The sequence below is a fragment of the Cherax quadricarinatus genome, chromosome 43, assembly GCF_038502225.1.
Source record: "Cherax quadricarinatus isolate ZL_2023a chromosome 43, ASM3850222v1, whole genome shotgun sequence".
NCBI classification, from domain to species: Eukaryota; Metazoa; Arthropoda; class Malacostraca; order Decapoda; family Parastacidae; genus Cherax; species Cherax quadricarinatus.
This window is the reverse complement of record NC_091334.1, coordinates 15984806-16002305: the sequence shown is the minus strand read 5'-3', so window position 1 is coordinate 16002305 and position 17500 is coordinate 15984806. Positions and strand designations below refer to the sequence as shown.

Sequence of the window (17500 nt, the reverse complement as noted above, 5' to 3'; positions counted from 1 at the left end):
AGTTACTTACAATAGTTTACAGTTATTTACAATCATTTACATTTATTTACAATCATTTACAGTTATTTACAATCATTCACAGTTATTTACAATCATTCACAGTTATTTACAATCATTCACAGTTATTTACAATCATTTACAGTTATTTACAATCATTCACAGTCATTTACAATAATTCACAGTGATTTACAATCATTTACAGTTATTTACAATCATTTACAGTTATTTACAATCATTCACAGTTATTTACAATGATTCACAGTGATTTACAATCATTCACAGTTATTTACAATCATTCACAGTTATTTACAATCATTAACAGTTATTTACATTCATTTACAGTTATTTACTATCATTTACAGTTATTTACAATCATTTACAGTTACTTACAATCATTTACAGTTATTTACATTCATTTACAGTTATTTACAATCATTTACAGTTATTTACAATCATTCACAGTGATTTACAATCATTTACAGTTATTTACAATCATTCACAGTAATTTACAATCATTTACAGTTAATTACAATCATTCACAGTAATTTACAATCATTTACAGTTATTTACAATCATTCACAGTGATTTACAATCACTCACAGTTATTTACAATCATTCACAGTAATTTACAATCATTTACAGTTATTTACAATCATTCACAGTGATTTACAATCATTTACAGTGATTTACAATCATTCACAGTTATTTACAATCATTCACAGTGATTTACAATCATTTACAGTGATTTACATTCATTTACAGTTATTTACAATCATTTACAGTTATTTACAATCATTCACAGTTATTTACAATCATTTACAGTTATTTGCAATCATTTACAGATATTTACAATCATTCACAGTGATTTACAATCATTTACAGGTATTTACAATCATTCTCCGTGATTTACAATCATTTACAGTTATTTACAATCATTCACAGTTATTTACAATCATTTAAAGTTATTTACAATCATTTACAGTTATTTACAATCATTCACAGTGATTTACAAACATTTACAGTTATTTACAATCATTCACAGTTATTTACAATCATTTACAGTTATTTACAATCATTTACAGTTACTTGCAATCATTTACAGTTATTTACAATCATTTACAGTTATTTACAATCATTTACAGTTAATTGCAATCATTCACAGTTATTTACAATCATTTGCAGTTATTTACAATCATTCACAGTGATTTACAATCATTCACAGTGATTTACAATCATTTACAGTTATTTACAATCATTTACAGTTATTTACAATCATTTACAGTTATTTACAATCATTCACAGTTATTTACAATCATTCACAGTTATTTACAATCATTTACAGTTATTTACAATCATTCACAGTCATTTACAATCATTCACAGTGATTTACTACCATTCACAGTTATTCACAATCATTCACAGTTATTTACAATCATTTACAGTTATTTACAATCATTTACAGTTACTTACAATCATTTACAGTTATTTACATTCATTTACAGTTATTTACAATCATTTACAGTAATTTACAATCATTCACAGTTATTTGCAATCATTTACAGTTATTTGCAATCATTTACAGTTATTTACAATCATTCACAGTGATTTACAATCATTTACAGTTATTTACAATCATTCACAGTAATTTACAATCATTTACATTTATTTACAATCATTCACAGTAATTTACAATCATTTACAGTTATTTACAATCATTCACAGTGATTTACAATCATTTACAGTTATTTACAATCATTCACAGTTATTTACAATCATTTACAGTTATTTACAATCATTCACAGTTATTTACAATCATTCACAGTGATTTACAAACATTCACAGTTATTTACAATCATTCACAGTTATTTACAATCATTTACAGTTATTTACAATCATTTACAGTTACTTACAATCATTTACAGTTATTTACAATCATTTACAGTTATTTACAATCATTTACAGTTATTTACAATCATTCACAGTTATTTACAGTCATTCACAGTGATTTACAATCATTTACAGTTATTTACAATCATTTACAGTTATTTACAATCATTTACAGTTATTTACAATCATTCACAGTGATTTACAATCATTTACAGATATTTACAATCATTTACAGTTATTTACAATCATTTACAGTTATTTACAATCATTTACAGTTATTTACAATCATTCACAGTGATTTACAATCATTTACAGTTATTTACAATCATTTACAGTTATTTACAATCATTCACAGTTATTTACAATCATTCACAGTTATTTATTATCATTTACAGTCATTTACAATCATTCACAGTCATTTACAATCATTCACAGTGATTTACAATCATTCACAGTTATTTACAATCATTTGCAGTTATTTACAATCGTTTACAGTTATTTACAATCATTTACATTTATTTACAATCATTTACAGTTATTTACAATCATTCACAGTTATTTACAATCATTCACAGTTATTTACAATCATTCACAGTTATTTACAATCATTTACAGTTATTTACAATCATTCACAGTCATTTACAATAATTCACAGTGATTTACAATCATTTACAGTTATTTAAAATCATTTACAGTTATTTACAATCATTCACAGTTATTTACAATGATTCACAGTGATTTACAATCATTCACAGTTATTTACAATCATTCACAGTTATTTACAATCATTAACAGTTATTTACATTCATTTACAGTTATTTACTATCATTTACAGTTATTTACAATCATTTACAGTTACTTACAATCATTTACAGTTATTTACATTCATTTACAGTTATTTACAATCATTTACAGTTATTTACAATCATTCACAGTTATTTACAATCATTTACAGTTATTTACAATCATTTACAGTTATTTACAATCATTCACAGTGATTTACAATCATTTACAGTTATTTACAATCATTCACAGTAATTTACAATCATTTACAGTTAATTACAATCATTCACAGTAATTTACAATCATTTACAGTTATTTACAATCATTCACAGTGATTTACAATCACTCACAGTTATTTACAATCATTCACAGTAATTTACAATCATTTACAGTTATTTACAATCATTCACAGTGATTTACAATCATTTACAGTGATTTACATTCATTTACAGTTATTTACAATCATTTACAGTTATTTACAATCATTCACAGTTATTTACAATCATTTACAGTTATTTGCAATCATTTACAGATATTTACAATCATTCACAGTGATTTACAATCATTTACAGTTATTTACAATCATTCACAGTTATTTACAATCATTTACAGTTATTTACAATCATTTACAGTTATTTACAATCATTCACAGTGATTTACAAACATTTACAGTTATTTACAATCATTCACAGTTATTTACAATCATTTACAGTTATTTACAATCATTTACAGTTACTTGCAATCATTTACAGTTATTTACAATCATTTACAGTTATTTACAATCATTTACAGTTAATTGCAATCATTCACAGTTATTTACAATCATTTGCAGTTATTTACAATCATTCACAGTGATTTACAATCATTCACAGTGATTTACAATCATTTACAGTTATTTACAATCATTTACAGTTATTTACAATCATTTACAGTTATTTACAATCATTCACAGTTATTTACAATCATTCACAGTTATTTACAATCATTTACAGTTATTTACAATCATTCACAGTCATTTACAATCTTTCACAGTGATTTACTATCATTCACAGTTATTCACAATCATTCACAGTTATTTACAATCATTTACAGTTGTTTACAATCATTTACAGTTACTTACAATCATTTACAGTTATTTACATTCATTTACAGTTATTTACAATCATTTACAGTAATTTACAATCATTCACAGTTATTTGCAATCATTTACAGTTATTTGCAATCATTTACAGTTATTTACAATCATTCACAGTGATTTACAATCATTTACAGTTATTTACAATCATTCACAGTAATTTACAATCATTTACATTTATTTACAATCATTCACAGTAATTTACAATCATTTACAGTTATTTACAATCATTCACAGTGATTTACAATCATTTACAGTTATTTACAATCATTCACAGTTATTTACAATCATTTACAGTTATTTACAATCATTCACAGTTATTTACAATCATTCACAGTGATTTACAAACATTCACAGTTATTTACAATCATTCACAGTTATTTACAATCATTTACAGTTATTTACAATCATTTACAGTTACTTACAATCATTTACAGTTATTTACAATCATTTACAGTTATTTACAATCATTTACAGTTATTTACAATCATTCACAGTTATTTACAGTCATTCACAGTGATTTACAATCATTTACAGTTATTTACAATCATTTACAGTTATTTACAATCATTTACAGTTATTTACAATCATTCACAGTGATTTACAATCATTTACAGATATTTACAATCATTTACAGTTATTTACAATCATTTACAGTTATTTACAATCATTTACAGTTATTTACAATCATTCACAGTGATTTACAATCATTTACAGTTATTTACAATCATTTACAGTTATTTACAATCATTCACAGTTATTTACAATCATTCACAGTTATTTATTATCATTTACAGTTATTTACAATCATTCACAGTCATTTACAATCATTCACAGTGATTTACAATCATTCACAGTTATTTACAATCATTTACAGTTATTTACAATCATTCACAGTTATTTACAATCATTCACAGTGATTTACAATCATTCACAGTTATTTACAATCATTCACAGTTATTTACAATCATTTACAGTTATTTACAATCATTTACAGTTACTTACAATCCTTTACAGTTATTTACATTCATTTACGGTTATTTACAATCATTTGCAGTTATTTACAATCATTCACAGTGATTTACAATCATTTACAGTTATTTACAATCATTTACAGTAATTTACAATCATTTACAGTTATTTACAATCATTCACAGTAATTTACAATCATTTACAGTTATTTACAATCATTCACAGTGATTTACAATCATTTCCAGTTATTTACAATCATTCACAGTGATTTACAATCATTCACAGTGATTTACATTCATTCACAGTTATTTACAATCATTCACAGTTATTTACAATCATTCACAGTTATTTACAATCATTCACAGTTATTTACAATCATTCACAGTTATTTACAATCATTCACAGTTATTTACAATCATTTACAGTTATTTACAATCATTCACAGTTATTTACAATCATTCACAGCCATTTACAATCATTTACAGTTATTTACAATCATTTACAGTTACTTACAATCATTTACAGTTATTTACAATCATTTACAGTTATTTACAATCATTTACAGTTATTTACAATCATTCACAGTTATTTACAATCATTTAAAGTTATTTACAATCATTCGCTGTGATTTACAATCATTCACAGTGATTTACAATCATTTACAGTTATTTACAATAATTTACAGTTATTTACAATCATTTACAGTTATTTACAATCATTCACAGTGATTTACAATCATTTACAGTTATTTACAATCATTTACAGTTATTTACAATCATTCACAGTGATTTACAATCATTTACAGTTATTTACAATCATTTACAGTTATTTACAATCATTTACAGTTATTTACAATCATTTACAGTTATTTACAATCATTCACAGTGATTTACAATCATTCACAGTTATTTACAATCATTTACAGTTATTTACAATCATTTACAGTTATTTACAATCATTTACAGTTATTTACAATCATTTACAGTTATTTACAATCATTTACAGTTATTTACAATCATTTACAGTTATATACACTGAATGATTTACAAAGATTTTCGAAGAATTACTTAAAGTCGTTTACGCTGTATGATTTACACGGATTTACACCCCCACAGTCCCTCCCACATGCCTATAGCCCCTCCCACACTCCCACAATCTCTCCCACACGCCCACAGTCTCTCCCACACGCCCACAGTTACTCCCACACGCCCATAGCCCCACCCACACGCCCACATTCCCTCCCACACGGCCAAAGTCCCTCCCACACCCCCACAGTTCCTCCCACACGCCCATAGCCCCTCCCACACCCCCACAGTCCCTCCCACACCCCCACAGTCCCTCCCACACCCCCACAGTCCCTCCCACACCCCCACAATCCCTCCCACACCCCCACAGTCCCTCCCACACCCCCACAGTCCCTCCCACACCCCCACAGTCTCTCCCACACGCCCACAGTCCCTCCTACACCCCCACAGTCCCTCCCACACGCCCATAGCCCCTCCCACACGCCCAAAGTCCCTCTCACACGCCCACAGTCCCTCCCACACGCCCATAGCCCCTCCCACACTCTCACACTCCCTTCCTCACGCCCACAGTCCCTCCCACACGCTCACAGCCCCTTCCACACGCCCACAGTCCCTCCCACACGCCTACAGTCTCTCCCACACGCCCACAGTCCCTACCACACGCCCATAGCCCCTCCCACACTCCAATAATCCCCTCACACGCCCACAGTCCCTCCACCACTCCCATAGTAACTCCCACAAGTCCATAGTTCCTTCCACACGCCCACAGCCCCTTCCACACGCCCATAGTAACTCCCACACGCCCATAGTACCTTCCACATGCCCACAGCCCCTCCCACACGCCCATAGTAACTCCCAAACGCCTACAGCCCTTCCCACACGCCCACAGTAACTCCCACACGCCCATAGTCCCTGCCACACGCTCACAGTCCCTCCCACTCGCCCACATTCCCTCCCACACGCTCATAGCGCCTCCCGCACGCCCATAGTCCCTACCACACCCCCACAGTCCCTTCCACACGCCCACAACCCCTCTCACACGCCCACAGCCCCTCCCAAGCGCTCACAGTCCCTCCCACACGCCCATAGTAACTCCCACACGCCCATAGTCCCACACGCCCACAGTCCCTCCCACACGCCCACATTCCCTCCCACACGCTCATAGCGCCTCCCGCACGCCCATAGTCCATACCACACCCCCACAGTCCCTCACACACGCCCACAGCCCCTCCTACACGTCCATAAGTCTAACTGTTGTGCACGCCCGCAGGTGTATGTGCACGGTGCTGGGAGGAGCAGGAGGTGTCTGGAGGTGAATGTGGAGGTTCACACTGGCTGTAAGTGTGGCTGTGACAAGATCTGTCCTAGCAACCAGGTGAGTGAGGCAGGCTGGCTAGGTGGCAGGCTGGATAGGTATCAGGCTGGCTAGGAGGCAGGCTGGCTAGGAGGCAGGCTGGCTAGGAGGCAGGCTGGCTAGGAGGCAGGCTGGCTAGGAGGCAGGCTGGCTAGGAGGCAGGCTGGCTAGGAGGCAGGCTGGCTAGGAGGCAGGCTAGCTAGGAGGCAGACTAACTAGGAGGCAGTCTGGCTACGTGGCAGGCTGGCTAGGAGGCAGGCTTGCTAGGTGGCAGATTGCCTAGATGGCAAGCTGCCTAGGAGGTAGGCTGGCTAGGAGGCAGGCTGGTTAGGTGACAGGCTGGCTCTTTGGCAGGCTGGCTAGCAGGCAGCCTGGCTAGGAGGCAGGCTGACTAGGAAGCAGGCTGGCTAGGAGGCAGACTGGCTAGGAGGCATGATGGCTATGTGGCAGGCTGGCTAGGAGGCAGGCTGGCTAGGAGGCAGGCTAGATAGGAGGCAGACTGGCTAGGAGGCAGTCTGGCTCTTTGGCAGGCTGGCTAGGAGACAGTCTGGCTAGGAGTTAGGCTGGCTAGGAGGCAGGCTGGTTAGGAGGCAGGCTGCCTAGGTGGCAGGCTGCCTAGGTGGCAAGCTGGTTAGGAGGCACGCTGGCCAGGAGGCAGGCTAGCTAGGAGGCAGGTTGGCTAGGAGGCAGGCTGGTTAGGAGGCAGGCTAGCTAGGAGGCAGGCTGGCTAGGAGGCAGGCTAGCTTGGAGGCAGGCTACCTAGGAGGGAGGCTGTCTAGGAGGCAGACTGGCTAGGAGGCAGGCTGGCTAGGAGGCAGGCTGGCTAGGAGGCAGGCTGGCTAGGTGGCAGGCTGCCTAGGTGGCAAGCTGGTTAGGAGGCAGGCTGGCTAGGAGGCAGGCTAGCTAGGAGGCAGGTTGGCTAGGAGGCAGGCTGGTTAGGAGGCAGGCTGCCTAGGAGGCAGGCTGGCTAGGAGGCAGGCTAGTTTGGAGGTAGGCTACCCAGGAGGCAGGCTGGCTAGGAGGCAGGCTGGCTAGGAGGCAGGCTGGCTAGGAGGCAAGCTGGCTAGGAGACAGGCTGGCTAGGAGGCAAGCTAGCTAGGTGGCAGGCTGGTTAGGAGGCAGGCTGGCTAGGAGGCAGGCTGGCTGGGAGGCAGGCTGGCTAGGAGGCAGGCTGGCTAGGAGGCAGGCTGGCTAGGAGGCAGGCTGGCTAGGTGACAGGCTGGCTAGGAAGCAGGCTGACTAGAAGGCAGGCTGGCTAGGAGGCATGCTGGCTAGGAGGCAGGCTGGCTAGAAGGCAGGCTTCTAGGAGGCAGGCTGGCTAGGAGGCAGGCTGGCTAGGTGGCAGGCTGGCTAGGAGGCAGGCTGGCTAGGAGGCAGGCTGGCTATGAGGCAGGCTGGCTAGGAGGCAGGCTGGCTAGGAGGCAGGCTGGCTAGGAGGCAGGCTGGCTAGGAGGCAGGCTGGCTAGGAGGCAGGCTGGCTAGGAGGCAGGCTGGCTAGGAGGCAGGCTGGCTAGGAGGCAGGCTGGCTAGGAGGCAGGCTGGCTAGGTGGCAAGCTGGCTAGGAGGCAGGCTGGCTAGGAGGCAGGCTGGCTAGGAGGCAGGCTGGCTAGGAGGCAGGCTGGCTAGGAGGCAGGCTGGCTAGGAGGCAGGCTGGCTAGGAGGCAGGCTGGCTAGGAGGCAGGCTGGCTAGGAGGCAGGCTGGCTAGGTGGCAGGCTGGCTAGGAGGCAGGCTGGCTAGGAGGCAGGCTGGCTAGGAGGCAGGCTGGCTAGGAGGCAGGCTGGCTAGGAGGCAGGCTGGCTAGGAGGCAGGCTGGCTAGGAGGCAGGCTGGCTAGGAGGCAGGCTGGCTAGGAGGCAGGCTGGCTAGGAGGCAGGCTGGCTAGGAGGCAGGCTGGCTAGGAGGCAGGCTGGCTAGGAGGCAGGCTGGCTAGGTGGCAGGCTGGCTAGGAGGCAGGCTGGCTAGGAGGCAGGCTGGCTAGGAGGCAGGCTGGCTAGAAGGCAGGCTACTAGGAGGCAGGCTGGCTAGGAGGCAGGCTGGCTAGGAGGCAGGCTGACTAGGAGGCAGGCTAGCAAGGTGGCAGGCTGGCTAGGAGGCAGGCTGGCTAGGAGGCAGGCTGGCTAGGAGGCAGGCTGGCTAGGAGGCAGGCTGACTAGGAGGCAGGCTAGCAAGGTGGCAGGCTGGCTAGGAGGCAGGCTGGCTAGGAGGCAGGCTGGCTAGGAGGCAGGCTGGCTAGGAGGCAGGCTGGCTAGGAGGCAGGCTGGCTAGGAGGCAGGCTGGCTAGGAGGCAGGCTGGCTAGGAGGCAGGCTGGCTAGGAGGCAGGCTGGCTAGGAGGCAGGCTGGCTAGGAGGCAGGCTGGCTAGGAGGCAGGCTGGCTAGGAGGCAGGCTGGCTAGGAGGCAGGCTGGCTAGGAGGCAGGCTGGCTAGGAGGCAGGCTGGCTAGGAGGCAGGCTGGCTAGGAGGCAGGCTGGCTAGGAGGCAGGCTGGCTAGGAGGCAGGCTGGCTAGGAGGCAGGCTGGCTAGGTGGCAGGCTGGCTAGGAGGCAGGCTGGCTAGGAGGCAGGCTGGCTAGGAGGCAGGCTGGCTAGGAGGCAGGCTGGCTAGGAGGCAGGCTGGCTAGGAGGCAGGCTGGCTAGGAGGCAGGCTGGCTAGGAGGCAGGCTGGCTAGGAGGCAGGCTGGCTAGGAGGCAGGCTGGCTAGGAGGCAGGCTGGCTAGGAGGCAGGCTGGCTAGGAGGCAGGCTGGCTAGGAGGCAGGCTGGCTAGGTGGCAGGCTGGCTAGGAGGCAGGCTGGCTAGGAGGCAGGCTGGCTAGGAGGCAGGCTGGCTAGGTGGCAGGCTGGCTAGGTGGCAGGCTGGCTAGGTGGCAGGCTGGCTAGGTGGCAGGCTGGCTAGGTGGCAGGCTGGCTAGGTGGCAGGCTGGCTAGGAGGCAGGCTGGCTAGGAGGCAGGCTGGCTAGGAGGCAGGCTGGCTAGGAGGCAGGCTGGCTAGGAGGCAGGCTGGCTAGGAGGCAGGCTGGCTAGGTGGCAGGCTGGCTAGGAGGCAGGCTGGCTAGGTGGCAGGCTGGCTAGGAGGCAGGCTGGCTAGGAGGCAGGCTGGCTAGGAGGCAGGCTGGCTAGGAGGCAGGCTGGCTAGGAGGCAGGCTGGCTAGGAGGCAGGCTGGCTAGGAGGCAGGCTGGCTAGGAGGCAGGCTGGCTAGGTGACAGGCTGGCTAGGAGGCAGGCTGGCTAGGAGGCAGGCTGGCTAGGAGGCAGGCTGGCTAGGTGACAGGCTGGCTAGGAGGCAGGCTGGCTAGGAGGCAGGCTGGCTAGGAGGCAGGCTGGCTAGGAGGCAGGCTGGCTAGGAGGCAGGCTGGCTAGGAGGCAGGCTGGCCAGGAGGCAGGCTGGCTAGGAGGCAGGCTGGCTAGGAGGCAGGCTGGCTAGGAGGCAGGCTGGCTAGGAGGCAGGCTGGCTAGGAGGCAGGCTGGCTAGGAGGCAGGCTGGCTAGGAGGCAGGCTGGCTAGGAGGCAGGCTGGCTAGGAGGCAGGCTGGCTAGGAGGCAGGCTGGCTAGGAGGCAGGCTGGCTAGGAGGCAGGCTGGCTAGGAGGCAGGCTGGCTAGGAGGCAGGCTGGCTAGGAGGCAGGCTGGCTAGGAGGCAGGCTGGCTAGGTGGCAGGCTGGCTAGGTGGTGGACAGTGAGAAAGACAAGAATAAACAAAGGAATATCAGACAGTAAATATCAAGCAACAGTGTCCAAGAGTAGACAACAGTGTCCAAGAGTAGACAACAGTGTCCAAGAGTAGACAACAGTGTCTAAGAGTAGACAACAGTGTCTAAGAGTAGACAACAGTGTCTAAGAGTAGACAACAGTGTCCAAGAGTAGACAACAGTGTCCAAGAGTAGACAACAGTGTCTAAGAGTAGACAACAGTGTCTAAGAGTAGACAACAGTGTCTAAGAGTAGACAACAGTGTCCAAGAGTAGACAACAGTGTCTAAGAGTAGACAACAGTGTCTAAGAGTAGACAACAGTGTCCAAGAGTAGACAACAGTGTCTAAGAGTAGACAACAGTGTCTAAGAGTAGACAACAGTGTCTAAGAGTAGACAACAGTGTCCAAGAGTAGACAACAGTGTCTAAGAGTAGACAACAGTGTCTAAGAGTAGACAACAGTGTCTAAGAATAGACAACAGTGTCTAAGAGTAGACAACAGTGTCTAAGAATAGACATCAGTGTCCAAGAATAGACAACAGTGTCTAAGAATAGACAACAGTGTCTAAGAATAGACATCAGTGTCTAAGAATAGACATCAGTGTCCAAGAATAGACAACAGTGTCTAAGAATAGACAACAGTGTCTAAGAATAGACAACAGTGTCTAAGAATAGACAACAGTGTCTAAGAATAGACAACAGTGTCTAAGAATAGACATCAGTGTCCAAGAATAGACAACAGTGTCTAAGAATAGACAACAGTGTCTAAGAATAGACAACAGTGTCTAAGAATAGACAACAGTGTCTAAGAATAGACAACAGTGTCCAAGAATAGACATCAGTGTCCAAGAATAGACAACAGTGTCTAAGAATAGACAACAGTGTCCAAGAATAGACAACAGTGTCCAAGAATAGACAACAGTGTCTAAGAATAGACAACAGTGTCCAAGAATAGACATCAGTGTCCAAGAATAGACAACAGTGTCTAAGAATAGACAACAGTGTCCAAGAATAGACAACAGTGTCTAAGAATAGACAACAGTGTCCAAGAATAGACAACAGTGTCTAAGAATAGACAACAGTGTCCAAGAATAGACATCAGTGTCCAAGAGTAGACAACAGTGTCTAAGAATAGACAACAGTGTCCAAGAATAGACATCAGTGTCCAAGAGTAGACAACAATGTCTAAGAATAGACAACAGTGTCCAAGAATAGACATCAGTGTCCAAGAGTAGACAACAGTGTCTAAGAATAGGTAACATTGTCCAAGAATAGGCAAGTGTCTAAAAATAGACACCAGTGTCCAAAAATAAACATCAATGACCAAGAATAGGCACCAGTGTCCAAGAATAGACAACAATCTCCAAATATAGGTAACAGTGTCCAAGAGTAGGCAACAGTGTCCAAGAATAGACAACAGTGTCCAAAATAGGTGATAGTTCAAGAATAGGTAACAGTGTCCAAGAATAGGCAACATGCCTAAAATTAGTGTTCAAGAATAGGCAGAAGTGTCCAAGAATAGTCAACAGAGTCCAAGAATAGACAGCAGTGTCCAAGAATAGACAGCAGTTTCCAAGAATAGACAGCAGTGTCCAAGAATAGACAGCAGTTTCCAAGAATAGACAGCAGTGTCCAAGAATAGACAGCAGTTTCCAAGAATAGACAGCAGTGTCCAAGAATAGACAGCAATTTCCAAGAATAGACAGCAGTTTCCAAGAATAGACAGCAGTTTCCAAGAATAGGCAGCAGTGTCCAAGAATAGACAGCAGTTTCCAAGAATAGACAGCAGTGTCCAAGAATAGACAGCAGTTTCCAAGAATAGACAGCAGTGTCCAAGAATAGGCAGCAGTGTCCAAGAATAGACAACAGTGTCCAAGAATCCTGATCAGGAACTTGACCTTAACACTTTCCCTTCATTTTGTTCTCCTGGTGCAGGTGCTGCAGGAGGAGGAGTGTGAATGTGTGTGTCAGGCAGGTCTCCAGGACACCTGTGAGGTGAGACAGAGGTTGTGGGACCCATCCAGTTGCACCTGTGTCTGTCCTCCGGCACAGCTCTCCTCCCAGTGCTCCTCAGGAGAAATCTTTATCCCGGAGCTCTGCAGGTTTGTGCTCTCCCTTAAGTAATACCCTTCGGTGCCTCCTTCAGTGCCTCCTACAGTGCCTCCTTCAGTGCCTTCTACAGTGCCTCCTTCAGTGCCTCCTTCAGTGCCTCCTTCAGTGCCTCCTTCAGTGCCTCCTTCAGTGCCTCCTTCAGTGCCTCCTCCAGTGCCTCCTTCAGTGCCACCTTCAGTGCCTCTTTCAGTATACCCTTCAACAGCACTCTGGCATTCCTTCCCCCTAACACACACACACACACACACACACACACACACACACACACACACACACACACACACACACACACACACACACACACACACACACACATACACACACACACAAGAGATTAGTGCAGAAGCTAGAGGAACAGGCATATATAACAGGAAGGGCACTGCAATGGATCAGAGAATACCTGACAGGAAGGCAACAGCGAGTCATGGTCCGTGATGAGGTATCACAATGGGCGCCTGTGAAGAGCGGGGTCCCACAGGGGTCAGTCCTGGGACCAGTGCTATTCTTGGTATATGTGAACGACATGACGGAAGGGATAGACTCAGAAGTGTCCCTGTTTGCAGATGATGTGAAGTTAATGAGAATTAAATCAGATGAGGACCAGATAAGTCTACGAAGAGACCTGGACAGGCTGGATGTGTGGTCAAGCAACTAGCTCCAGAATTTAATCCCGCCAAATGCAAAGTAATGAAGATCGGAGAAGGGCAAAGAAGACCGCAGACGGAGCATAGGCTAGGAGGCCAAAGACTGCAAACCTCACTCAAGGACAAAGATCTTGGCGTGAGTATAACAGCGAGTACATCGCCAGAAGCACACATTAACCAGATAACTGCTGCGGCATATGGACGCTTGGCAAACCTGAGAATAGCGTTCCGGTACCTCAGTAAGGAATCGTTCAAGACTTTATACACTGTGTACGTCAGGCCCATACTGGAGTACGCACCACCAGTTTGGAACCCACACCTGGACAAATACGTCAAGAAATTAGAGAAAGTGCAAAGGTTTGCAACAAGGCTAGTTTCAGAACTAAGGGTTAAGGGAAATTGGTCTGACGACACTGGAGGACAGGAGGGTCAGGGGAGACATGATAACGACATACAAAATACTGCGTGGAATAGACAAGGTGGACAGAGACAAGATGTTCCAGAGATGGGACACAGAAACAAGGGATCACAATTGGAAGCTGAAGACTCAGATGAGTCAAAGGGATGTTAGGAAGTATTTCTTCAGCCACAGAGTTGTTAGGAAGTGGAACAGTCTGGCAAGCGATGTAGTGGAGGCAGAAACTAAACATAGTTTTAAGACGAGGTATGATAAAGCTCATGGAGCAGGGAGAGGGAGGACCCAGTAGCGGTCTGTGAAGAGGCGGGGCCAGGAGCTGAGTCTCGACTCCTGCAACCACAATTAGGTGAGTACATACACACACACACACACACACACACACACACACACACACACACACACACACACACACACACACACACACACACACACGCACAACACCAGAATACTGAATAAGGAAAATCGTCCAGGTCTCTGCATATATTTTTATTCCAGTGTTATCTTTCAGATTTTGTTTACCTAAAGTTACTTTTAGACCCGGAATCCCCCGGGATACCTTCACTGTTGACTCACACCTAGCAGGTCACCTGTTGACTCACACCCAGCAGGTCACCTGTTGACTCACACCCAGCAGGTCACCTGTTGACTCACACCCAGCAGGTCACCTGTTGACTCACACCCAGCAGGTCACCTGTTGACTCACACCCAGCAGGTCACCTGTTGACTCACACCCAGCAGGTCACCTGTTGACTCACACCCAGCAGGTCACCTGTTGACTCACACCCAGCAGGTCACCTGTTGACTCACACCCAGCAGGTCACCTGTTGACTCACACCCAGCAGGTCACCTGTTGACTCACACCCAGCAGGTCACCTGTTGACTCACACCCAGCAGGTCACCTGTTGACTCACACCCAGCAGGTCACCTGTTGACTCACACCCAGCAGGTCACCTGTTGACTCACACCCAGCAGGTCACCTGTTGACTCACACCCAGCAGGTCACCTGTTGACTCACACCTAGCAGGTCACCTGTTGACTCACACCCAGCAGGTCACCTTTTGACTCACACCCAGCAGGTCACCTGTTGACTCACACCCAGCAGGTCACCTGTTGACTCACACCCAGCAGGTCACCTGTTGACTCACACCCAGCAGGTCACCTGTTGACTCACACCCAGCAGGTCACCTGTTGACTCACACCCAGCAGGTCACCTGTTGACTCACACCTAGCAGGTCACCTGTTGACTCACACCCAGCAGGTCACCTTTTGACTCACACCCAGCAGGTCACCTGTTGACTCACACCCAGCAGGTCACCTGTTGACTCACACCTAGCAGGTCACCTGTTGACTCACACCCAGCAGGTCACCTGTTGACTCACACCTAGCAGGTCACCTTTTGACTCACACCCAGCAGGTCACCTGTTGACTCACACCCAGCAGGTCACCTGTTGACTCACACCTAGCAGGTCACCTGTTGACTCACACCCAGCAGGTCACCTGTTGACTCACCCAGCAGGTCACCTTTTGACTCACACCCAGCAGGTCACCTGTTGACTCACACCTAGCAGGTCACCTTCCCTAACATCTAAGTAAATTAGCCCACTTGGTTTGGGTTCTCATTTCAACTCACCCACTGTGTCGTAATATATGATCTAAACGTTGGGGAGGAAGGGGTGACATTTCGCTCGTCCCGTGGACCGTCATCGACCACCAAAACACTAGACTGAGGAGGCTCCTGTGAGAGAACTGATTCTTAATTGGGGGTTCGATCCCATGCAGAACAAGTGCAGCTCTAACGCGTCAAGAGCCCCTTTCGCCGACATCAAGGAACTACCGTCCTTGATGGGGAGTAAATTGATATATGCATTGGTTTATATAGAGTAGGTTTATATAGCTGTAAGTTTGTATAGGAGTAGGTTTATAGTTTTATCAGTTTTAGGGTTATAATTTGCGGCTTATAAAGTTGGTTCATCGAGATTTCTTGGGTTTTTCTTCTGGTACAGATGTGTGTCGTACTGATCCCAGAGGCACGACAGATGCTGCACCACCTGTCTTAGCAGGGACGGTCAGCAGGTGTCAACGAGGAGGCTGTCAGCAGGTGTTAATATGACTGTCACCATGTATCAAGATGACTGTCAGCAGGTGTCAACGAGGACACAGCAGGTATCAACGAGGAGGCTGTCAGTAGGTGTCAATATGACTGTCACCATGTATCAAGATGACTGTCAGCAGGTGTCAACGAGGACACAGCAGGTGTCAACGAGAACACAGCAGGTGTCAACGAGGACACAGCAGGTGTCAACGAGAACACAGCAGGTGTCAACGAGAACACAGCAGGTGTCAACGAGGACACAGTCAGCAGGTGTCAACGAGGACACAGCAGGTGTCAACGAGGACACATTCAGCAGATGTCAACGAGGACACAGCAGGTGTCAACGAGAACACAGCAGGTGTCAACGAGGACACAGCAGGTGTCAACGAGGACACAGCAGGTGTCAACGAGGACACATCAGGTGTCAACGAGGACACAGCAGGTGTCAACGAGGACACAGTCAGCAGGTGTCAACGAGGACACAGCAGGTGTCAACGAGGACACAGTCAGCAGGTATCAACGAGGACACAGCAGGTGTCAACGAGGACACAGTCAGCAGGTGTCAACGAGGACACAGCAGGTGTCAACGAGGACACAGTCAGCAGGTGTCAACGAGGACACAGCAGGTGTCAACGAGGACATAGAGTGACCTGACATCATAATAATCTGCATTTAAACCAGGTTACTTGGTTTATCAGGTTTAAAACCTACTGATTACACGGTAGTAAGCAATATATATATATATATATATATATATATATATATATATATATATATATATATATATATATATATATATATATATATATATATATATATATATATATATATATATATATATATATATATATATATATATATATATATATATATATATATATATATATATATATATATATATATATATATATATTACAATAAGTACAATAAGATTACAATAAACAGTCTAACATCATATTCATGTTATTGGCCGGATATTATTGACAACAAATAATCTGGAAGCAGCAGCAGCAGTGGTACAGGTTACTGGAAGACTGACGTATGTGTTGTTGTGGTGACTTTAAATAAGGTTCCTGGAAGTTATTAAGAGTTGGGGAAGAGGAGGAGGAGGGGGGGGTAGACCGTGGTCCAACAGGGAGTGGACCGTGGTCCAACAGGGAGTGGGCTGTGGTCCAACAAGGAGTGGACCGTGGTCCAACAAGGAGTGGGCCGTGGTCCAACAAGGAGTGGACCGTGGTCCAACAAGGAGTGAACCGTGGTCCAACAAGGAGTGGACCGTGGTCCAACAAGGAGTGGACCGTGGTCCAACAAGGAGTGAACCGTGGTCCAACAAGGAGTGGACCGTGGTCCAACAAGGAGTGGACCGTGGTCCAACAAGGAGTGAACCGTGGTCCAACA

General features: G+C 44.2%; 1 protein-coding gene across 3 annotated transcripts in view; it reads left to right on the top strand.

Moving 5' to 3' along the window:
* LOC128694291 (uncharacterized) overlaps positions 1–16733 on the top strand; it is a 30880-nt gene extending 14147 nt beyond the window's left edge. Inside the window, exons 4-6 of one of the 3 annotated variants that reach the window (XR_011393102.1) lie at positions 7073–7177; positions 16014–16152; positions 16264–16358. Coding sequence is in view for 2 of the 3 variants with exons in the window: in XM_070093612.1 (XP_069949713.1) it covers positions 7073–7177; positions 12772–12938; positions 16014–16029 (288 nt within the window). In the remaining variant the exon portion in view is untranslated. Of the gene's footprint in view, positions 1–7072; positions 7178–12771; positions 12939–16013 lie in introns of all 3 variants that reach the window. The other 2 variants (XM_070093612.1, XM_070093613.1) reach the window with 2 other exon arrangements.
* The last annotated feature ends 767 nt before the right edge of the window (positions 16734–17500 follow it).